The sequence below is a fragment of the Orcinus orca genome, chromosome 19 (genome assembly GCF_937001465.1).
Source record: "Orcinus orca chromosome 19, mOrcOrc1.1, whole genome shotgun sequence".
Taxonomy (NCBI): Eukaryota; Metazoa; Chordata; class Mammalia; order Artiodactyla; family Delphinidae; genus Orcinus; species Orcinus orca.
In genome coordinates, this window is record NC_064577.1 from 14383147 (window position 1) to 14407822 (window position 24676).

The window sequence follows — 24676 nt, forward strand, 5'->3', positions numbered from 1 at the left end:
TAGCATAAGTCAGTTCTTTATAAAACATTGAGTGTTTATATAAATGACATATATATATAAAATCCATTGGCCCATCCCTAAACTGTTCTTTTACTTGGGAGTAGCTCTTTCTGTGTGTGTAACACTCATACTCTTAGGGAAGTCAGTGAGACTGGATTCCAGTGCAGCATCCGCCTGATCTCTGGCTGCCTTTACGGACTGCCCTGCCCGGGATGCCCTCAGTCTCCCGTGGTGGTGCTTGTGCATCTTGAGACTTTGTAGGCCGTAGATCTCAGGCTTTCTGCGTATACAGCAGCCTCTCTCCCCTTGGATGCAAACTGTCTCGCCCTTCTTTATGCTCCAGAAACGTGGCTCTAGATTATCTAGTTTTTCATGTATGTGGATTCTCTCTGGTCTCGGTCCATATGAGTAGCAATACACATTTTCTTTATCCTGAGTACTAGTTTTTAGCCTTTTTTTGGTGAAAGAGGTATTTCTTAATTGGCTCATAACTCTTCTTCTCTTTAACTAACAGGCCATCTTCCCATTTATCCCGAGGCCTCTGACAGTGTGTGCCTGGCCTGGAATTACAGAGACGCCCTGGCAGTCATTTGGTCTCACAAGTGTGTGGTGTGTTTCTTCGCCGGTCACACTCACGATGGTGGCTACTCTGAGGATCCTTTTGGTGTGCACCACGTCAACATAGAAGGGGTTATTGAAACGGCTCCAGACAGCCAGGCCTTTGGCACAGTTCATGTCTATCCTGACAAAATGGTGCTGAAAGGGAGGGGCAGAGTTCCAGACAGAATTATGAATTACAAGAAGGAAAAAGCTCTCCATTTTTAGTGTGATTTTATTTGTTTACTTTTATAGAAAGAGACTGACTTGGCTTTGTGGGTTTGTTCCGCCTTCCTCTCCCCACATCCTGAGTCTCATTGTTTAGTATTCTGTTTGCATAACAAATGGCCATAACTGACTTCAGTGTGTGTTAGCTCGTAAGATATTCTGAAATGTCATTTTTGGATAATATATCCCGTGTTGAAAACTGGAAAGGAAATGAATGAAAGTAGCATGAATAAACCAGGGAGGAGACTGAGGTGGGGGGGATACAGTCCTCCAAACAGATTCTATTTAGCCTTACCTGAGGTTTTTTTACTTTTTACAAGGAGAATGTATTCATTCACTGTATTAGCTATGTAAGTTAAAATTCATAATAAAAAAGAAATAAAATAAGCTCAGGTAAACTTTTTCCATTTACCCAGTTGTGTGAATGAGCTTTAGACATTTTATGCTTAGAGTACCCATCATATTTGTACTTTTATAGGTTTATACTCCTGTTTCGTAAGCCAAAAGCATCACTAGTTACTTCACAGGTGAACGAATAGCACCCCCATTCACACAGGTGAATGTGTGGTCTCCCTTGTGAACCTCTTGTGAGTGCAGCCAAATCAGGACCGAGTGCCAGTGCAGCTGTGTGCCTGCCAGCATGTCTGTTTGGGCCCCCAGCTGGTGCTATAGGAGACTATCGTAGGTAGATGAATTTACCCTTGACTCCCTTTATAGACAAACGGGGCATGTTTAACTCAGCTGTCATATATTCTAAGACTTATTTGCAGAAACACTTACTCAGTGGCAAATGGGGACTGTTCAAGTGTAGAAAAAGTTTGATTCAGGGCCTGAAAAACAGGAAGACAAAAAACCAGTACTAGTCAACGTAAGTGTGTCTGCTGAGTATCGAAGCATTGTGGGACTGCAGAGGCGTATCAGTTTCCGCTGGCTGCTGTAACAAATTACCACAAACTTGGTGGCTTAAACAACATATATTTGTTCTCTTACAGTTCTGGAGGTCATAAGTCTGAAATTGTCGTCACTGGGCTGAGATCAAGGTGTTATCAGGGCCATGCTCTCTCGGAGGCAGAATCGGTTTCCTTGCCTTTTCCAGCTTCTAGAGCTGCATCTCTTGCATGTCTTGGCTTATGGCCCCTTCCTCCATCTGCAAAGCTAGCAATGCAGCTTTTTCCAGTCTCTTGCTGCTTTGTTGTCACAATGCCTTTCTCCCCTTCCGTCTGTAGTCAAATATCCCTGTGCCTCCCTCTTATATTGTAATTACATTGAGGGCCCACCCAGATAATCCAGGATAATCTTCCCATCTCAAGATCCTTAATCACATCTGGGAAGTCTATTTTGTGATGTAAGGTAACATTCAAAGGTTCTGGGGATTAGGACCTGGATACCTTTGAGGGTCATTATTCAGCCACTGACGTGACTATAATGCACTCCCTGCCTTCACTGACTTTCCACAAGTGAGAGAGAGAAACAACCCTGCATACAAATGTCTGAAGAAAGGACAGTGGCAACATGGAGGAGGGATTTAATTTTGTTTGAAGGGAATAGGGATGACTTGAAGAAGGAAGAAAAATGGTTTAAATAGGTGTGCAGGTGCATTTCATGTAGACAGAACAGCGTAGCATCATAGGATATGCTGAGTTCAGGAACTGCAAGTAATGCTATGAGGATTCACCAAACAGCGCTGGGGGATGGCAGGCGGTAAAGCGGGAAAGGACAAGCTAGGGCTACGTGGTGAAGAGCCCTGAGTGACGAGCCAGAGTTAGAACTAAACTTGTCAGGCAGTGAGGAACCCTCCGGTGTCTGAGCTGGGGAATGTGTAAGGAAATTTGTGTCAATTCCAGGCAGTGGATAATGAGAGGCTGATATAGGAGAATGACAATGGGGAGAAAAAAGATTGTGAGGGTGGGAGGACAGAGATTTTGACAATAGAACTATTAAACTTACTAATAATACTTAAATTCAATTGAAAAATAGAGTTGAAAAGCAATTTCAGTAATACTGTTCAAAAGGCAGTACTTTACCAAGTTACTGCCTTTTACATGCTTCTGGAGATACGAAAGGAACTGTGTATATTCACAAAATTCATAGTGTTATATGGGAGATGCAAATATGATGAAAGTGTATTTTGAACATTACTTTAAAAAAAATTGAAACATTACAGTCTTTTAAGCACAGAATCAGGCATTACTTGGAGGATGGGTAGGTCCTATATAGAATTTGGAAATAAATCTGTTTCTTCATGTCTGACTAATAGTTATACTAACGGAGGTATAAAAACCATAAATATACCAGAAAACTGAAATCCTTTATTTGTATTTCACTGACCCTTAAAATAAATTTTACTTTAATTGCTTTAATATCAACTAGATTTTTTTTTCTTTACCCTCTAAATCTTGATAGAGAATTTCTGACTATCCAGTGGCCATTATGTAAAACAAAAAACATGCCTATCTCCTTTAACAAATATTTATAAAATACTTAATATCGTATTAAAGGCTATAAAAAGAGGCAAACTACCAGACTCATTTTCACTCTACTAATACTTCTTGAGTCAAATATTTCCTAAATCTCATGAAACTGTCTCCACTATGGAGTTTGATGCTAGCATATGTAAAAGAGTTGCCGTCCAGATGCTCTAAGACAGCACTGACCAACAGAAATATAATGTGAGCCACATAAGTAATTTGAAATATTTTAGCAGTCACATTTTAAAAAGTAAATAGAAATAGATAAAATTAATTTTAATTATGTATTTTATTTACCCCAATACATCTAATATATTATTTTAACATGTAATCAATATAAAAATATTTTACATTCTTTTTTATACTAAGTCTGTAAAATCTAGTGTATATTTTATACTTATAATCCATCCATTTGGACACTAAATTTTCATTGGAAATACTTGGTCCATATTTAGATATAAAATTTGCAGCTGAAGAAGTAGATTCACATATCCAAGTTGTTCCAAACATACTTAAAACAAGTGTTCCAAACACACTTATAAGTTTTCTCATAACTGAATTGATGTTTTTAAATAAAAATGAAAAAATTCAAACTTCTTCAGTGTACATTTCAAGTGCTCAATACAACATGCAGCTAGTGGCCACCAGACTGCACAGCTCTGAAATGGTCTTCTCTACAGGGCTACTTTTGACATTAAAAATATGTGTCTAGATTTTGGTCTTATTTTTCATTTAAAATGTAATTAATATTCTCTCTCTCCTTCTTTTTGGTCCCACATTCCTTTATTCTAGCTAACTTTCTTTCCAAGACATGCTTGTTCACTTGGTTCATCTGGAGTCCTCATTTAATTCATGGCACTGTACCAGTTCAGTATACTGAGGTTAGTTCAGGGGTACAGCCCTCTCCTGAACTCTTTCTATCATTATCCAAACTCTGCTTCCCTCTATGTTATCAGGTGCAGCCCTTTGTCAGCTCTTTATATTTTGAATGCTCTCATATTATCTCGGTTATAAACCTTGCAACTGTATAAATAAGTAGGAGGTCTGGTAGTAACCCTATTTTATAGATAAAGAATTATCCATGGGAGGTTTACACATTTGCCCAAGTCACATGGATAGTGACGTAGCTGAGTTAGAATTCATATTTCTGAACTTTTGTATTTTGCCTTTTCCACTACACTGTGACACAACAGAACGTCAGACTCCTTTTCTTACTAGTCCCTTCCAGTCCTGTGTTGTAGGCAGCCTAACTTAGGATTTTTAAAAAAAATCATCTCTAGTATTAACTCAAATTACCTGAAATAAATTCCTAGGAAACTGGCATGTTACAATCATGTTTACAAAAAATTGTAAACTCTCATTTTAAGAACAGGATTCTTCATTTAAATTACTGTCTTGCAGTGAGTTGGCCAGGAGGACCGCATCTCCTTGTTTATATATATATAGACCCATGAGATAAATGGGAAAAGAGCAACTATGATAGCAATAGCCAACTGAATTCTTCCACCAACTGGATTCCTATAAAGACACACAAAAATTATTATAAATAACAATCCAATAAAAATTATGAATTGCTTTGGTAACGAATATGAAGATTGATTTTACTAAAACACATCATTACATTTTTGTACGGTCTTTTTAATTTTTTAAATTGAAATATAATTCTTATATTTCATATAAGAATTATATAAGAAATATAATTCTGCATTTCAGTGACCTCAGTTGAAGGTCATTGATAAAGCAATGTTAAAATGGATCTTTACATAATGATTTTTGTGTCCTGTTTAAGAAAACTTTTCTTCCCCAAGGTCTTAAGGATACTAGATTATCTTCTCTAAAAGTTTTATTGTTTTGCTTTTCACATTAGATCTATAATCCACCTAGAATTGATTTTTATGAAAGTTTTAAGGTGTAGGGGTTGTTTCACTTTTTTCCATATGGATATTCAATTGCTCCAGCACTATTTATTGAAAAGATTGCCTTCCTTTGCTACCCTGGAGTGCCACCATTGTCCTAAGTAAAGGCCATATACATACATACATACATATATATATATATATATATATATATATATATATATATATAGATCTGTTTCTAGATTCTATTGTTTCATTCATTTATTTTTCCAGTATGGGTTTATCTTATACTGCCATAGGATAATTATTTAGGTGTTCTTTATTTTAATATTGAGGTCTTTAATTTCTCCCATAATGTTTTATAGTTTTGTATGCAGAGATTTTGCACATCTCTGCTAGATTTATTCCTGGGGAGTTGATTTTTTGATGCTATAAATGATAACTTTTTGTTTTTATCATTTTCTGTTACTTGCTGATAAAAATAGTTGATTTTAGTATATTGACCTAGTATACAGCCATCATGCTAAACTCACTTATTTGAATAACTTTTTAGATGTTTAGAAATTTTCTACATATGTGATTTTGTCATCTGTGAATAAGGAAAATTTAATTTTGCCTTTCCAATCCTTGGGGGCTTTTATTTCTTTTTCTCGCCTTACTGTACTGGCTAGGACAAGAGATAGAACAGTGTTGAGTAGAACTAGTGGCAACAGTGGCTACTTCTCATTCCTGATCTCAGAGGAAAAGTTTTCAGCTGCTCACCATTAAGTATCATGCTGTGGTATAGATACCCTTTAACAGGGTAAGTTCCTTTTTAAATCAATTTTTATGAGCTTTTATCATGAATGGATGTTGAATTTTATCAAATGCTCTTTTTGTATAGGCTGAGAAGATAGTTTATTTTCTTCTTTCATTCTGTTAATGTAGTGAAAAACACTGGTTGGTTTCCAAATGTTGAACTAACTGTATTCCTAGAATAAACACAACTTGGTGGCTGGGTCATGAATTGCAGGACTTGATTTGCTAATGTTTTTTATTTTTTGCTAATATTTTGTTTAGGGTTTTTCCATCTGTGGTCATGAGTGAGATTGCTATGTAACTTCCTTTTTCTTTCGTTTTTTTTTTTTTTTTTTTTTTGGTGGGGGTGGTGGGTAATGTTCTTGTCAACTTTTGGTGTCCAGATTCTTCTGCCCTCATAAACTGGAAAATGTCTCTTCTTTTTCTGTTCTCTGGAAGAGTCTGTTGAAGGTTGGCATTATTCCTTCCTTAAATGTTAGGTAGAATTCTGCAGTTATGCCATTTGGTCTAGAGTTTTCTTTTAAGAAGAGTTTATATTATACCCTCAATTTCTTTAATAGTTATGAGACCGTTCTGAGTATTTCTTCTTGTGTCAGTTCTGGAAAATTGTATCTTTCAAGGAATTTGTCCATTTCATCTACATTTTCAAATTTATTGGGAAAAAGTTGTTCGTAATATCCTCTTATGATTTTTGCAGTGTCTGTTACATGGGTAAATATCTTTGTCTTTTTCATCCGAGATTAGTTATTTTTGTGCCTTCCTTTCCTTGCTCTCACTCTAATTATTTTTCCCTTTTTAGCCTTGCCAGGGTTCATCAGTGTTATTAATCATTTCAGAGAATGAATATTTGTCCCTCTTACTCCTTTATTTTTTAATGCTGATTTTTTCCTTTCATTGGTTTTTGCTTTTATATTTATTTTCTTGTTTGTTTGGGCTTAATTTACAGTTCTTTTACTAACTTCTTGAACTGGAGAGTTCCTAACTTCTTCGAAGCTTACCTCATTGACTTTCAGCCTGCCTAGTTTTTGTTTTGTTTTGTTTTGTTTTAATATATGTATTTAATGCTATAATATATGTATATTAAATATGTATATTAAATATACATATTTAATATATGTATAAATGCTAAGCATGCGTTTTACCCACATCCCACAAATTTTAATATGTAGTCGTCTCCTTATCATTCAGTTCAAAATATTTTCTAATTTTCATTGTGATGTGTTCCAAATGTTATTTGGAAATATATTTCCTAATTTCCAAACATACAGTGGTTGTCTGATTATTATTTTTGTTAATGATTTCTAGCTTAGTTGCACTGTGGTCAAAGAACGTACTCCATAAGATTTCAGTTCTTTGAAATTTGTTGGAACTTATTTCATGGCTCAACATAAAGTCTTTTTGCAAATATTCAACGTTTACTTGAAAAAAAAAAGTGAATTCTGCCATTCTTGGTGCTGGTATTCTATATATGTCCTTTAGGTCAAGTTTCTTATTGTGTAGCTCAAATTTTCTATATCTTTATTGATTTTTTAAATCTTCTTGTTCTGTTAGTAACTGAAAGAAGTGTATTAAAGTCTCCCAAAATGATTGTCAATTTTTTAGTTTTTCTTTTTCGTTCTGTCCATTTTTATTTTATCTATTTTGAGGCTATGTTATTAGTTATGTATGCTTTTTAATAAGTGGTGTTGAGATCACCAGAGAGCCAAAAAGGAAAAAGATGATATTGGATCCGTTCTTTTTGCTGTTACACTAGGATAAACTCTAAATCGGTCAAAGATTTAAATGTAAAAATGAAACCATACATGTATTAGAAGAAAACTTAGGTAAGTTACTTAGAACCTGAGAGGAAGGAAAGTTTACCTAACTATGACTCCAGATCCAGAAGCAATAAGGGAATGGACCAATAAATTTGGTCACATTAAAAAAAATTTTTTTTTTCATGGCAAAGTGTACTTTGCATAAGCAAAGTAAAAGGACAATAAGAAACTGCAAAGTAAATTTTTCAGATTATATCACAGACAGAGGGTTAATAGCCCTAGTATGTAAAGAGCTTCTAAAAGTAGAGAAGACCAACAACCTTAGAAATTGGTTAAACCTATACTCTCAGAGATGAACCAATATTTATAGAAAAAAAAATGCAGATGGCTCTTAATCATATGAAAATATGCTTACCTTTGCTCCTAATAAGAGAAATACAAATGAAAACTACCCATTTCTCAATTATCCAATTAGTAAAAATTCAAAAATTTGACAATACACTTTGTTGGCACTATTTTGAATCACAAAAGATTGGATACAACCTGAACAGTAGAGGACTGGATGAATATACTGTGGACCTATCAGCAGAATAAGGAAAGTCTTTATATACCACAGGGTGATCTCCAGGATGTAGTAAGGGGAAATCAAGAATACAGTTGTGTATAATATGCTACCACTTAGCTAAGACAAGCAGGAATACCAATGAATGTACGTATTTGCTCCATTAAGAAACCATGGAAGGGGGCTTCCCTGGTGGTGCAGTGGTTGAGAGTCCGCCTGCCGATGCAGGGGACGCGAGTTCGTGCCCCGGTCCAGGAGGATCCTGCGTGCCGCGGAGCGGCTGGGCCCGTGAGCCATGGCCGCTGAGCCTGTGCGTCCGGAGCCTGTGCTCCGCAACGGGAGAGGCCACAACAGTGAGAGGCCCGTGTACCGCAAAAAAAAAATAGAAACCATGGAAGGATGAACCATAAAGTTGAAAAAAGTTTCACCTATAGAGAAAGGGAGGACATAGGGTTGGGAGATAGAGAAGTTAGAGTTCTTTGAATGTACTCTGTCTTGTAGATTTGACTTTGGAACCACGTAGATGTTTTATATAATTATAAAACAAAATTAATATATTTTTAATAAAGTATCCCTAGAAATTGAAAGTAAAATGAAATAAATGAACTTAACTGTCTATTCAGTTGGTGGGATTAGCACACAGTTACTATTCCAAGTAATTTGAATGTACATCCCTTAGATGTTCCCTAGAAACAGCAACACAAAATACCTATTTTCAGTAATTATATTGTTATTCTGAGATTGTGTTTGTATTGTGGGATGAGTCAGATGAGTTATGTTGAGGTCACTGAGACTAGAGATTTTTTGACATGATTAAAAGTAAATACAGATTTAAGATTGCTGATAAGGTCAGATGAAAACTTGTGTTCCTGAATTTGAATTCTAGGATCGATATGAACTCATAAGGGATTTTATCTTTAACTATATACGTAAAAAAAAAATATATATATATATATATCTTTATATATGTAATACACACACATATACATATGTGTGTGTATATATATATATTTATGACACACATACATATATATACATACCTATGCACACATAACGTGAATTTTCCTAGTTCTGCCCACTAAAAGAACCCAACTCAACCCAGTAGCAGTGAGCACCATTTGTGCCCAGAATGTGACCTCTAAATACCATTATTACCTACTGAAAGTAATGAGGGCTTTTTGGAAAAATGGTTGATTCCAGGTCTGGGGCATAAAATGTATAATCTTAGCTTGGAACATTTGTCATACCAGAAAGCATGGAAGCAATCAACGTTTACTAGGGTCGTGTCAAACAGAGTTCTGGTGCCAACCTGCATAAGTGCCCCTGGTCAAAGATGAGACAGTTTCAGCAACTGCCATGGACTGAGAAACATCAAATACCTTGAAATCCATGACTTTATAATGGTATTATTAAATAAACAAAACTCATTGGTCACTTTTGGAAGGTGCCCAGGCAAGACAAACTCATTATTCTGAAAACTGGTGAATTAAGAGAGTCAACTCCTTTTCCTCTTATGATCTGTGTCTGAGTAGTCCAAGAAGTGATAAGTGGAAGTTTTCCAGATAATAATCAAGGAATGGTATACTTAGATTATGACCATTTTGCAACTCAAATGAATTAGTGGATTTAGGCAGTGATCATCAAAGATTTTATATTAACATTAAAGAGAAACAGCTAGGTGTTATGCACATTATGATGGAAGTACATAACACCACCCATGAAGTGGTCTTGCTTAGTGATGATGATGGTAAGAAGAAGAAGAAGGAGAAGGAGGAGAAGAAGAAGACGACCAGAATCTGGCCAAGTTTCTAGATCTTACCACCAATTTATAGGAAACATGAAGCACAGAGGAACAAGCATTTATAATACAATTGTGAAAATATAAACATTGGCTGGAAAACTCATAATACTGAGGAATTACTGTTTTACTTTTTGTGTGTGATGATGGTAGAGTGGTTATTTTTTAAGTGCTTATCTTTTAGAGATACATACTGAAATATATAAAACATAAAACAACATGTTGTTTGAGATTTATTTCAGAATAATTAGGACAGTGATAGATGATACAAGATTGGATATATAATGATAGTTGTTGGAGCTGGGTGATGAGTACATCTGATTCATTATATTAGTCTCTGCTTTTGAATGTGTTTGAATATTTCAAAATAAAAAAGCAGAATTTTTTTTAATTGCCAAAAAGTCCTCCTTTTTTCTAATGCTGACCTTAAAATCTACTTTTTAAAATTAAACTATCTATACTGGCTTCCGTTTTATTGGTGCTTGTATAGTATGTTTTTTCTATCTTTTGACTTTCAGTGTTTCTGTTTCTGTATATTTGTGTTCTCTTTTGTAAGCAGTGTTTAGTTTTTAATCTTTTATCCATTTTGAAAATCTTTATTGGAATATTTGGAACAATTACATTTAATGTAGTTTCTCATATATTTGAGTTTAATTCTCTGTCTTAACATCTGCTTCTTATTTTCCCCATCTGTTCTTTTTCTCTTCTCCTTTCCTGCCTTCTGTACTCCTTTTCTTTCAGTGGTTACCCTAAGGATTACCACATGAATCCTTGACTTATCAAAATCTAATATAAATTGATACTTTTACCCTTCCCAGATAATTCAAGGACCTTAGAGCACTTTAGCCCCATTTATACCCTTCCAGCTTATATGCTACGGTTGTCATGTATTTTTTTTTCTATTATTGTTTTATAAAGTTAATATTCACTTACATGTACCCACAGTTTTATATTTTGTTTGCTATTCACTTTTCCCTAAATATCCAAGGATCCTTTTCAGATCACTTTCCTTCTCTCTGGAGAATAGACTGGCAACTACCTGTGATGACACAGGAAACTGTGGTATTCATAAAAGTATGAATGATCATGAAACACTGAACCAACTCTTGTTAGCTTCCCTTGCGAAAAGGAAAGATTTCTCTCAAAAGATTCCTGTTTCCAGTTGTGTCAATATTCTCACTTACCTACTTGATCTGACCAACCTTAAACGCATCTGATTTTAACAGTTGAGTTGAAAACTTACTTTGATGAGCTGTGGCACAGGCTCAGCCATGCTGTGATAATCACCAGACCAAAGAGCTCCCTATAAAATAGCATAGATTTCATATTTTGAAGTGGCTGTGAAGTGTCATTTTCTCCCTGACACTTGATTCTGCTGACTGTCTGATGACTTCCTCCAAGATATATAGCATGTACAAAATATTTTCACGTCTAACCATGACTCATAACTTACTTTTTTCAGACCTTTTAAAGCCCTATATGAAAATAAATTTCATCTTATGAGGCAGATAAGAACTTCATGACTGTTCCCCAATTTATAGGTGAACAGAGAAACAACAACAAAAAACAAACAAAAACATATATAAATCACTTACTTCATGTCACGGGGAGGAATACCACAACCAAGAAGACAATCCCAGATTTGATCAGGCACTCTTTTCACATTGTGTTAGAGGGGTCACTGTTAGGCAGGCTGAGCTCAAATCAGTAATTTAAGCACAGATTGCAGGAGACTGGGTCACGTCTTAGTGGAGTGGAATGACTTGTAGTGTGAGTCTAATGATTTTGGGGTGGGTATATGCTTCTAGAAATATGTGTTAAAAGGTTGTATCTTTTACATAGCGTAGAAAATAATAGTATTTGGCCAAATACCACCAGAAGCCCCCACTTGGATTTCACTGTGCCTCATGGGCTTCAGGTTGGTGGAGGTGATTGAAACCATTTGGTCCACATTCCCATCAACTGACCCAACCTGATGTAGTTTTCCAAAGATTAGGGCCTATAATGTAGCAGCACCTCACCAGTGGGACTTAAGCTACAGGTCTCTCAATTTTGGTGTTGGCAGATGTTACCAGTGGGATAGAAAGGAAAGGAGGGGGGCTATTCGTGAGACCAGGGAGTCAAGGGTGGGAGGAAGCAAAGGAGGAGGTGATAAAACAAGAGCCAATGGTGGTGACAAAAGGAGGAGAGGACATGAGATATATAAGGGCAAGGCTGGCAGAGGCTGACCTCTGATGGGGCTGATCACATGTGTAAATGAGATTCTGGCTTGAACCAGGACTGAATCCAAAGGCTGATGGAGTTTTCACCTCATTAGACTGGACTGAATGTTACTGTACGTGATCCTTGCTCGTTACAAGGGGGTCAGGGTCCAACTGCCCGACGATAATATAATGCAACGTGTAGCAGTGATCACAGGTTTGGTAGGCAGTGCTGGCTTTGAATGCTGGCTCTATCATTTCCTCAGTTTCTTCAGCTTATAAAGGAGATAATATCTTCCCTGCTCCTTATGGTGTTGGGGGAATTAAATCATCGTCATGCACAGATAAGGTGTCGTAAAGGAACAGATTTCTCAGTTCTTCCCCACCCCTTCCAAAGAGCAAAAAATCACTGCTCACCTGCCTTCTTCCTCATGCAAGATGTTCTGTTTTGTATGAAGCAAGAGGTTGTACGCCAAGCCAACAGCCCACACGATACAGAAGAATATGTGTATTGCAGAGACACTCTTCCAAATAAAGTTACCTAAAAACAGATATCCTGGTGCTGTTAATCGTGGAATCACATCCCAGAGAAAAATGGTCTCTTTGTATTGTTTTGCCATAATCTGCCTTCAAGTAAAGCATTCAGAAAAGGCTGGCGTTTTTTTGTTTCAATTTGCCCTCAAATCAAAAGGTTAAAACAGAGGTTAAAACAGTATTTATAAACTTAAGTGGACATTTATTATTTTGATTGTCCAGCATCTCCCCTTCCTATGATGACGACCCTTATTTTTTCTGGGGATCCACCCTTCCCACACTCCTGGTCTATGTGTCCCAGACAACTGGACCTTAGTGAGGTCAATCAGTGTATTCCATCCCCTCAGTGACAGTGATTTGTCTCAGGATGAACAGATAACGAATCAGGGCCAACAACTCCATTCTGAGCTTTTGTGGAGCTATCAGGGAAGTGGCTTCTAGATTCTGTTGGACCCAGCATGGTGAAGCTGTGACCTTTGTGTGGCAGGGCTACCACGTGGAGCCCAGGGCTGAAGTGCAGTAGATGTGGAACTAAGACTGCAGACAAATTTAAGTTCTGAGCTGCCACCAGTGCCTGAAGCCAGCACCATCCCAGCCTTTTCAGTAAAGGATCCCAGTACATCTCCCTTCATCTTATAGGCCATTTGAATTGTTTGTTCCTTGCTTGCAACTAATGGAGTCCTAACTGATACACCTTGAAGATGTAAACAGAGATCTAGGGGCCTTGTACAAGCAGCCCGAGCATCTGGGGGATGGGAGTTTTCCCCACCCAGGTGGGAATCATTAGTCTTTATTCTAAGGCCCTGAGAATTTTCAAGCCCCACTAGTAGAAGCTGATTTAAAGAAAGTGACAAATAACCTGCCAGACTAACATTCCCCATTAATAAGAGAATGTTAGTAAACAATGTAAAAAAAATTTTTTTTCTGCTCTAAGACACTGTTTCATAGAATGAAACTGTCTAACTAAGGTTTACTGAGTTTTTAGGGCCATAAAAGGTGAAGCAGCTACATTTTGCCCCTAACTGAGGTAGGTGGCCTGTGGGCAATACAAACCGCTATTTTAAGTGAATTTTTTATGTGTATACTCACCTGGGATATACATGTAAGGAATCCAAGGAGCAGGTTACAAAACAAACATATGATAAAGCCTCTGTGTTAGAGCCATTCACTGACTCAACAAACATTAGGTACCTGCCATATTCCTGGCCATGTTTAAGCTAGACTTGGGCAAAGATGGGTTAGACATGATCCTTTCAAGGGGCTTACAGCCTAGATGGAGGAAACATATATAAAAGTGTGCAAGAAATTGCTGGAGTTACTGTGATGGTACATAAGGAGATTAGAGAGAGCAACATGTATCAGTGAAAAATCTAAAGATTTGTTATAGACATTACAGACAGTTTCTCTACAAAAGTAGCAGTTCAGATCCATAGGCGTTAAATGCATTCAAAATCAGAAAATGACTAATGGGAGTGGCACTGGGAGAAGAACTGTACAGAGTAAATGCATAATAGACAATGATGCACCACTAATATGGAGACAAGGTTAGCAGTTTGATTGTTGCCCATCTTCCATTAGCTTGGTGGCTTAAGAAGTCAACGCGGTGACTGAAGCCCTTCTCTCTCAGGGGCTAAACGGCATAACTGCTGTACCGCATCAGTATGAGACCCTGGGTTCCAAATTGATAAAGACTGTCTTAGTATGGCATGGCCTTATCAAGTTTTCCTGAAGATGGGTGAGGACGATCTAGATTGGAATTCGCCGCCTCTTATGATCAGAAGGGAGAAGAGAGACGTGGAGAGCTCCAGTTTTCTCCTGGGCGTTGGCAGATAGACTGTCGTCATTGAAAGGAAATCAGATTTGCTGTATCTCCATTCAGAATCCAAGGTTCATACCTGTGACAAGAGGGTTAAGTCCAACAAGCAGGGTCAGACCGGCAGGAACTGTATACACAACCTGTTAGCAGAAAAAGAGGAAATTATATGGGTTAAGAAGGATGCCCAAAAAGAGAAAAAAAAAAAAAGAAAAAAAAAAAAAGAAAGAAGGATGCCCAGTATAGGAGGTGTTCAGAGATGTGTAGGGAGTAAAGAAAGATGACAGCAGTGGCCACCACACTCCGTGACTTACCTCTAGCTTTCAGTAGCAGCTGAGGAAGTGGTGACCTCTGCCTTATGGCATTTACCGTGTCAGGCTGTAATTCTGTCTGCCTTCCTCCTAGACTGTAGGCTATTCCAGGAAAGACTTCTCCATCTTCAAGCTCTAGCATTGAGCAGAGTTTTGGTCTCAAGACACAGTGACCTCCTAATCTCTCCCAAGCAACATCCATGCCTAAATGGCCTTTCCCTACTTTTCAAAAAATGCTCTTAGAAAAGCAGGGCAGGGGCAGCCATAATTAGCCACATGGCCCTGCTGGGTCTAGCTCCATGGACCATCCAGCCCCATATTCCATCTCTGCGAGTGAGACCACATAAAGGTTATGACAGTGTACAGATCAGATGTGCCCAGTAAGATCAGGCCCTTCATTTTGGAAACTGTTGTAAGTTGGTTTGGCGTTGGGAAGGCTGGCCCTGAAGAGGCCCTGTTTTCAAGCCTCGTTCACGGCAAGCAGGCAGATTCTGGAAAAACCTATTGTGTGGTGTGGGCAGAGGGCAAGTAGGGGGTGGTAGGTCTATAAGAAGCGTGGGGCCTCCCCAGAGATGTAGCTGCTTAACATCAACAGTGATGCTTAGTTAGAAACCTTTAGTTTATAAGGAAGTTGTCAGAGCTGAAGATTTTAAGTGATTTGCTGTCACTATGAAAACATGTCTGTCTTGACCCTGGGGAGAGAAAGCATATGGATTACAGACCATGTTCATCCTTCCTACTCCATCGCAAATGATGACTAGAATATCAGCCAGTATCAGCATTTGCAAGGACAGTCACGCTGCCGAGGGTTAGACCAAACTTTAGTGTGCATATGAATTACCTGAAGATCTTACTAAAATGCAGATCTGATCCCAGAGGTCTGGGGTAGGGCCCTAGATTCTGCTTTTCTAACAAGCACCCAGGGGATACTGGGGCTGTTGTTCCAAGGGCCACTTTTAGAGCAGTAAGGGGTTAGTTTCCCCCTAGTGAAGAACTACATGACTTAGCTACTGAGGGAGAGAGAAAGAGACATCGAGACAGACAGACAGAAGTTAAACACATACACATCATGCAGTATTTAATTGTGCTCTCCATAAGAAATGTTTGGCAGAGATTTTTAAATGTGCATTCAAATGTATCAGATATCTGTGATTAATAGATTAAGGGGTCTGAGCACTTATGTATGAGTGCTCACCAAGCAGAATGGATCCCAGACCATAAGCCATGTTAGGGGCTTCTTGGGAAACATTTCCTCCCTGATGAAAGGGAGAAAAGCACAGGAGGAAAACTGGTTTTGCCTCCTGCCTTGTTTCTTCCTACTTGGGATGCTCTTGTCTGGGCATGAGATGTTTGGAGCTGCAGCAGCCATTGTGTAAACATGAGAGGATTTATTACCTACCCATTGAGGATTGGCAGAGAAGCAAGACAGAAAGCCCAGGTCCTTGATGACACTGTTGACCATTAAGCACCTGCCTCTAGACTTCTTGTGAGATGGTCTGTATTTTTATAACCTGATGCTAGTGAGATTTTCTATTATTTGCTCCTGTATGCATCCTGATACAAGTATCCTCCATAAGCAAGATGTGGTAGGGAACATGGAAATCAGTCAGGTACAGTACAGCCCCCAATGCCCGGTAACATATAATTGATTCATCTGTGCCTTTATTGTTTTATTCACTCAAGAATCAGTATGGGAAGAACTGCCATAGAAAGGTTCTATGCTATATTGCCTAAGGACCAGCAAGAAGAGGGAACTGGCCTCTGACCCCTGGGAGCTGGCATATACAGAGCCAACTCTAATGCAAAGCAGAATGAGTTAGTGGTACAGTAAAGGTTCAAAGGAAGGATGCTTGGAACTTATGGGAAAGAGGCAGAGAGATTTTGCAGGTGAGATAGCATTTGAGATAGACCTGGAAGCTTGAGTAGAGTCTGACATACAGGAATTCTCAGGGCAAGGCAAGAAGTGGACTGGGCTTCCCAGACCAAGTTGGGAAGGTGGGTTAGGGCCGTATTGTGGTGGGCCTGGAATGCCAAGTTGGGAGTTTCAACTTAGACATTTTGGGAAATGACAAAAGTTTTTGAAGCAGGAAGCAATATATGGGGAGTATTATAGGAATGGCAGATATTAGAGGCAGCTCGAAGAGTTAGGAAGGACCCACAAGGGTCCATGTGGGAGGAATGGAGGGCTAAACTGGGGGTGAGGGAGGATATCTTTGGGGGCCTGGTGTTTATTATTATTCATATTACATCATCCAAGCATGAGGTGAAGGGTAAAATGTGCCGATACCGTACAGATAAGCAATTAGACCTACATTGTTTTTTGTTGAATTGCTTTGTTCTTTGTTTTCTGAGGGGATCTCAAAGACAGTGGTAAGAAACAGAGATGTTAGAGATGGCTGAGGTTTTGAGCAAGGATGACTCAGAATAACTGCTGATAACAGAAATGGTGAGTCAGAAGGAAGAGTGGGCATTGGAGGGAAAGATGCTGGGTAGGACCTTGTGTGTATCTGAGGAGCCACTGTAACGTACAGGTGGACAGATGTAGCAGTCGTTCAGAACTTCGGCATTAAGCTGGATATTTGGAACTGCAGGAGAAATAACATTTGGAACTAAGGACATGGATCATAGTGCTGAGGAAGAGGCAGGGGCATGTGAATCTGGAGAGTAAGAATATCAGAATGTGGTTATATTTATAACCATATATATATAATATATATATTACATTATATATAATTCCAAATGCTTTCACTTGTTGTTACTCTATACACAGTCAACATTATTCCAAAGCCTAAAATCATCTCATCAGTGATATTGTACAGTATTGTATATCTGTATTGAAAGAACCGAAATTTAGATATTTCCAAAAATGTGTGGAATGAACTCCCCCTCCTCTAAATGATTCAATCAGAGCATTGGTTCAATGTATACTGTAGGTTTTATGGGCTTTAATTACTTTTTATGAATGTAACTCACTGAATTAGCAGAACCACATACCTCAAGCCTGCCATTTTCTCGTCAAATGTTTGTTGGAGTTTCTGGATAGAAATTCATGAGGATTGGTTCACTTAACCTTGAGAGGTCTGTTCTGTGTCTTCAGAAAAGTGTCCTCAGTTGGCCCATTTTATTCAAAGGGAATACTGCTGAAAGGCACCTCTATATCTGGAAAATTCTGACTTCTCAATCTGATCCTTCTCCTAATATTTTAGGAAAAAGCACTTACTAAGGATTTGATTTCTAAGTTTTTAAGTAGACGAAGCAGGGAGGAAATAGATAAACCTGCGTGTTTCACGCAGCCCCACAATTCTTTCAGGTGTGGGAAGGCAGCTCCTACTCACCATCCACACTTCTGCATCTGGATCATTTACCTGGAATGCCAAAACGTCAGCATTAGCGACATGCTGTCATGTTCCATTCCAGCATTTGGTCTGCTCTTTATTCAGTTCAGTCATTTTCTAAACGCTGCAGTAGGGACCGAGGATACAAGGAGGAGTATGACATAGCGTGTAGCTGATGGTGACGGGGAAGGGGCTTCTGGCTGAACCCAGCACCTGGTTTGAACACACAGCCACACCTACCTATTTGTAAAGAAGGGCACAGGGGGCCCACAAAGGGCGAGCCAAGCCCAGAATGGGTGTCTTAAGCGCCCTCCAGTCTCAAGGAATGAGGAAAGCTATCACAAAGGGGCCCCAAAGCAGGCTTGGAAGGATAATTAGCTGCAAAGGGTTTTTGCTCTGCTTCCTCTCCAAGGCCGTGAGTTCAGCCTCGCTCCCAGGCTGCCTTTTTAGAAAGGTGCCAGGGCCGCTTCTGCTCAGGTCCCTGCAAAGGGACACGCGCCGAACCAGTTCCTTCCAGCATGTGAGCAAACGCGACCATATGATCACACCTGTCTCAGCTGGAGCCGGAGTGTGGGTTCCGGGATCACCAACCCTGACTGCAGCCCTCCCCGTACAGGGCCGGCTCCTGCGACCCCGCCGGCCGCTCGGCCTACACCGCACGGGGCCTGGGGCGGAGCTCGGAGCCCGGAGTCCCGCCGCCCGCCGCCCGGCCCGGGGCGCTGACCTGCACGAAGGCCGCCAGCGCGAAGAAGGCGCCCATGAGCCAGTTGCAGGCGCGCCACAGACCCGGCGCCCCGCGCCCGGCCGCAGGCGCCATTATCGGGCGGCGCGGTCCACGCCGCGGCCCCTCCTTCCGCCCGGCCCGATCCCCGGAAGGCCCTCGGTTGTCCGGTCCCGGGGCCACTGGCCGGCGCGCGCCCGGGTGGGAGGGGCGCCGGTCGGGCCTTCCTGTGTGCCCGCATTCGCTCCTCGTCAAACGTAGAGAGGCGTAGGTATCTGCCCATTTCTCACACTCGGAGAGTGAGTGACAGAGCGCCGGGGAGGCTGGTTCAGCGTCGCACAGCTCGTCCTTGGGGGCAGGAAGTCGCATTTGAACCCAAAAAGGTGCAACTCCAATGCCAGTTTTCACTAAAGCTGCCTTCTTCACATTTAAAAAAAATTAGAGGAAATTAAAGGGGAGGGAAGGAGGGAGGAAAGAAGGAAAGAGAAAAATAGAGGCGTGTGTGTGTGTGTGTGTGTGTATGCGTGTGTATGCGTACGCGCTTTCTGGTAAGTGTTTATGCATTTCTTTCCAAAGCTCAGAAACTTTCAAAGCCCTGTAAGCATTATGGTAATCTCTTAGAGTGACGACAGTTACATTAGCATCTCATACAGCTCACAGCTTTTCTTAAGACAGCCTAGTTTATCTTCATGGGCTTTTATTATCAGAGGTATTTACATATTATACATATTTACAATTCTTTCCCACCACCAAAACCGACAAATTCTCCACACGCGTTGCTCATGAATTTCTTACGAACCAAAGACACTTGAAATATTCACTTTTCTCTCCTCACTTGTTTTATGGTCTTTTTCTGTTTTGTAATTTACCCTTCTGATTACTTCTTCCCGGGGCTCATTTACACATCCATAGGCCTCATCATTTTTGCTGTTCTAAAGAGTCTTTATCATTTCAAATCATGAGCCTGTTCTCCTGTGCTCCACTCCTTTTCGCTAAATCTCCTAAAACTCTTTAGGAATTTTTTTTTTTTCTTTCTCTGTTTCATTCCTTTCAAATAATGCTTATTTCAAGAACGTTGTCTGCCGGATGCCCGGCCCGTGCTTGGTGCAGGGACCATGAAAGGGACTTGCTGTACGCTCTCCGGGATAGTTTGGAAATGGGGTCTTTAAAGAGATAATTAAGTTAAAATGGGGTCATATGGGTGGGCCCTTATCCAATATGACTGGTGTCCGAGAAGAGATTTACACACAGACGTACACAGAGGAAAGACCACGTGAGGACACAGCGAGAAGACCACCGTCTGCAAGCCAAGGAGAGAGGCCTCAGGAGACACCAACCCTGCTGACGCCCTGATCTTGCCCTCCCATCCTCCAGAATTGTGGTCAGAAAATAGGTGTTTGTTGCTTCAGTCCCCCAGTCTGTGGTACTTTGTTATGGCAGTCCTAGCAAATACAGGAAGTGATCATTGCCAACCAAACGGAGGTGTGGGTGGCAAGGAGAGAGTGGTATGAAAATGCTTTGTAAACTTGTGTGCTGTGCAACTCCCCTGCAGTTTATATTTTTCAGTGTTGTCTGGGGCATTCATGGTCACTGTGTGGACAGGTGTTGTTTTTGCTGGCGCAGGGTTCATTCCCCTTCTTATAGGATCAGCATCCCAGTTACTGGGGAAGGACCCAGCTCCCACTGTCAGGGCATGTATACCAGGAGGGCTGGCGTGCTGGCGCCTTTCCAGAGATGGGCAGGTGACCGTGGCCTGCCGGTTGGCGTAGCCCATCCTCCTGACCACAGCGATTGGGTCTGGGATGATATGTGATGCAGGTTGCCCAGATTCAGTCCTGTGCTGGAGGGAGGGTTGCCAGATAAAATACAGGAAGCCTAGTTACATTTGAACTTCAGATCAGCAAGGAATAATTTTTTAGTATAAGTGTGTCCTGAAGCTTTGCTAAATCCGATAACCCTAGCTGGACCATTAAAGAGAAGCTTTCTTTTTGCTGAGGGTGTTGAACTGGTAGCATGTAAGCTGGAGCTGCCAGGAGAAGGCGTTTCGGAGGGTGAGCTCAGGTAGAGGAAGCAGAGCTCAGAGGGAAGGAAGGCAGGAACCTGGTAACATGGCGTGAGCGAGGCTCTGGGTCCAGCCCCGCCGACCGCTGGGCACGGCCTCACCACCCTTCAGCAGCTTTGTGAGCCATCTCAGCCCCTTCCTCACACACAAGCCTGTGTGAGTCAGCCTTTTGTCACTCACGACATAGAATGATGACTTGTAAAATCACGATTCAGTAGTTAGGCCGTTGCTTGAAATCCTCTAAACCTCCCGCTGCATGTTTGTCCGGATTTTGCAAACATAGGCTCAGCCTGAAAAGTCATGAGAAATAAGTTTAAGTGAATCCAGTATCCCAGAGAGCTCTCCTTGGGAGCTCACTCCATTTCCCTTTTTAACTGCGGTGTCACACGCTGCGGGGACGAGGAGGTTTGGAAGGGACCGGGGGCCTGTCAACGCTGGCCTCCCCCTGCCGAAAGGGCGGCACGCGGGACCTTCATCCTGCCAGGCTGCTCCCGGGCTGCCAGGTCAGTGGCAGCGTCATGAGAGCAGTCAGAGCCACTGGCGCCAGGCAAGGGGGACTCGCTTCTCCACCAGAACCCGACAGTGCCTGGGTGGCATGCGGACGTCTGTCCTCTGAGAACTTGGAACTAGAGGTGCTTGCTTGAGCGTGGGTGTTGGTGATGGCCACCAGATGATGTGTTTGGGGACAGGGATGCTGGAATAAGAGTCATGCCCCGTGCCCGATGTGGCCCGTCCACCTCCCTCTGTCCACCACCCGGCTCAGCAAGCTTCCGCCTCGCATAGTCTGCTGGTTCTGTGTTGGGGAGGAGCTGGGGTGGGGAGGGGTTTGGAATAGGACAGCAGAGGGACTCTGCCTGGGCTGTACCGGCTGCTCCTAAGGTCTCTGAACTCAGACACGCACCTCACCAGGGCAGGGATTGATTTGCTTCTGCCAAACCCATCTGGTCTCCGTGAAGGACTCAGGTTTCTCCTGTTAGCAAAACGTAGACCATATCATGAAAGCCCTAAGTTTACTCATATCGATTGACACTGAAAGACACCTGGCTCAAACAACGTTCCTCGAAATCCTGGCCGTCCCCTTACATCTCCAGTAGGAGAATGTGTACTGGTTCAAGGCACCCTCCATGTGTTTCCCTTCATCACTGTGTCCCTCAATGAGTGAAGCACTCATTGAGTCATTTATTTCATCTGTTCACTGAACATTTATACAGGCCTTAACTACGTTCAGGCACTGAGCTGATAACTGATTACGTGACCGTGAACAGAAGAGATACAGGCCTTGCTCTGTAGAGCTTACAGACCTCACAGGAATCACCCAGTCAGGTGGTCCCAGCAGTTCGAGCTGTGAAGGAAAAGCCAGGGCAGCTCGGGGAGATGTGTCAATGAGGGGAATCGGACCTCTATCAGGGGCTTCGAGAAACTGTCTGGGGAGGTGACTTTTGGGCGTGGCCTGAAAGATGAAGGAGTGAATGCGGTGATACTGGCCCTGAGCTCTCCAGGGCTGGCATGGGCATGTGTGGACACAGAGGAGGCTGGAGAGGTGCCGCCTCGGGAGGTTGGCTTATCCCTAGTGTTGGGAGAGCCCAGAGCAGTAGGGGGCTTGGCTCTGAGGTCCCTGCAGGAGACCAGGAAAGACGCCATGCAGCACGGATGAACCACCTCGATGGGGTAGAACCACAGGGCTGTGTGCGGGGACATAGTTAAGAGTTTGGGCCTCATGGCTGAGGACTGGCTGCAGGAGGAGGTGGACTCACCTTGGCACCTGCCCATGTAGGGACCCGTCCTCCCTGTTTCCCTGGCTCCATGCGGTTTCCTTGGAAGGTCAGGGCTTGTTAGCAGTTTATCTCCCCATGTGGGGATGAGAGTCCTCCTCTCCTGCTTCTTTTTACACTTCGCTTTTGTTGCTTTTATAGCACTTCTTAGTTTTTACCTTGCACTGATTGTTACGTGTGTACGTGTGTTGTCCACACTCCTGGACTGTCCCACAAATGGCAGGAGAAAAGGACTATAACTTACCTACTTTTATTCTCCTCCCACAGTACCTGGCATACCTGGATACCAATGGTATCCAACAGTGAGTGGGGATGCCTTGAGGCATTGTAAGAATATTGCTGAAAGTTGGGTTTGATGGGAGCGGGGAGTGTGTACTAGTTAACAGGTATTGGGCCTGCTGGGTTAGGCAATAGTCTAAGCACTTTGTCTAGATTAACTCATTTCATGTCCACAACAGGTCAATTAGGTAGGTACTATTATTACCCCCATTGAATGGATGAAGAAACTGAGGCATAGACTAGCTTTTAAATACACTGGTTGAGAAAGACCCCAGCTCTGCGAGTTCGCAGCATTGGGTTCTATGGGTTCATGGAAGCAGCGAGCAAGGTAGGCCCAAAGCTCTCCCACCCGTGAGGGAGAAGCATTTCACTGAGTAGTTGCTCCTAACCAGAGCTGGGAGAGGGAGGCTTTAAGGGGTCATCCATAGACACAGGCTGGAGGGGCAGTCCTTCAGGGCCTGCTTTGATGCCAGCTTGCTTATCTCTTAGCTATTTTCAAGACCAGAGGGATTTTCCACCCAAACCTTGACTTTTAGAGGCTGATTAGATGAAGCTGTATTCGGAGGTAGGAAAAGGTGAGTGTCTTTGCAGCCCCCTTCTTCTCCAATCCTGACTCTCTGAGTTTGGACCGGGCTGAGAACTGTGGGTGTCCACAAGGTGGCGGGCTTCTGCTTCCAACAACTCTGCCGGGAGGAGGGCACAGTGGGCTGGCCGTGCTCCCCTGGGCTCTGCCTGCGTGGCTGTGATGTAGCCTTTCTGGGTGGGTATGATGTTGGTATCAGCCTGAGGTGAAGAGGTACAAACAGAACTTTGTACCAGGAAATAACGTGGGTCCCAGCAGGGGTGTTGCTGACCTGGAGCTGAGCTTTGCTGTGTCCTGGCAGAGCTTCAAACTGTTTGCCATCCCAGGATTCCAGGAAAATCAGATATGCTTAAAGAGAGCCATCGCTTCTAATATTGGAGCGTTCCAAAAGTAAATAATAATGACAATAGCTATCAATTATTGAGTATTTACCGTGAGCCCGGCTGCTGCCCTTTCAACATCTTACAGTCACCACAAATTGTGCATTTCTGACCCTAAACTCGTCCTCTTCCTCTATCCCACAGGGCCCACCCCTCAGGCTTCCCTCCCTCCACGAGTGGCATTGTCCCCTTTTCAGTGACTCTTTGCGTTTCTTGCATACGGCTGCCTTAGCAAATGATCACCAAACTGGTGGCTTAACACCACAGACATTTATTCTCTCACAGTTCTGGAGATCAGAAGTTCAAAATCGAGGTGTCAGCAGGGAGTGTGTCATTTCTTGCCTCTTCCAGCTTTGGGGGCCCCTTGTGGCCACTTTACTCCAGGCTCGGCCCCTTTACCTTGCCTTCTCGGTGTCTGTCTTCTCCCCTCTCTCTCTTATAAGGAGACTTGTCCTTGGACTTGGGCTCACCTGGGGAACGCAGGATCATCTCATCTCGAGATCTTCAGTTATATCTGCAGGACCCTTTTTCTAAAAAGTCACATCCACAGACTCCAGGGGGTGGAACGTGGATGGGCCTTTTTGGGGGCCACCATTCAGCTCACTGCACCCACAGGAACCT

The 24676-nt window shown here is 41.9% G+C and overlaps 2 protein-coding genes across 7 annotated transcripts in view; one reads left to right on the forward strand and one right to left on the reverse strand.

The window, feature by feature from the left end:
* Window positions 1-24676, forward strand: part of ADPRM (ADP-ribose/CDP-alcohol diphosphatase, manganese dependent) — a 379713-nt gene that overhangs the window by 10260 nt on the left and 344777 nt on the right. Inside the window, exon 4 of one of the 5 annotated variants that reach the window (XM_033422853.2) lies at window positions 515-819. The exons of 3 other annotated variants lie outside the window; for them this stretch is intronic. In XM_033422853.2, coding sequence (XP_033278744.1) covers window positions 515-685 — 171 coding nt within the window. In that variant the 3' untranslated portion in view covers window positions 686-819. Of the gene's footprint in view, window positions 1-514; window positions 6152-24676 lie in introns of those variants that run through there. One more of the 5 variants, XM_004266834.4, reaches the window with a different exon arrangement.
* On the reverse strand, window positions 4071-19363 carry TMEM220 (transmembrane protein 220). 2 transcript variants are annotated; one of them, XM_004266833.3, is made up of 6 exons: window positions 18983-19363; window positions 18259-18288; window positions 14695-14755; window positions 12683-12806; window positions 11308-11367; window positions 4071-4811 (listed from the first exon to the last, which is right to left on the reverse strand). In XM_004266833.3, the coding sequence occupies exons 1-6, from the start codon at window positions 19346-19348 to the stop codon at window positions 4676-4678; spliced, it is 777 nt and encodes a 258-aa protein (XP_004266881.2). In that variant the 5' UTR covers window positions 19349-19363; the 3' UTR covers window positions 4071-4675. The 2 variants fall into 2 exon arrangements, with proteins under 2 accessions (XP_004266881.2, XP_012387488.2); XM_012532034.3 differs by lacking the exon at window positions 18259-18288.

Coding starts and splice junctions, on each gene's coding strand:
- TMEM220 (XM_004266833.3), bottom strand. CDS start 19,348: ATGCGACTTCCTGCCCCCAAGGACGAGCTGTGCGACGCTGAACCAGCC. Junction 12,807..14,694: donor ACTTAACCCTCTTGTCACAG/GTATGAACCTTG, acceptor ATCTGTTTTTAG/GTAACTTTATTTGGAAGAGT. Junction 4,812..11,307: donor CTGTGCCACAGCTCATCAAA/GTAAGTTTTCAA, acceptor GTGTCTTTATAG/GAATCCAGTTGGTGGAAGAA.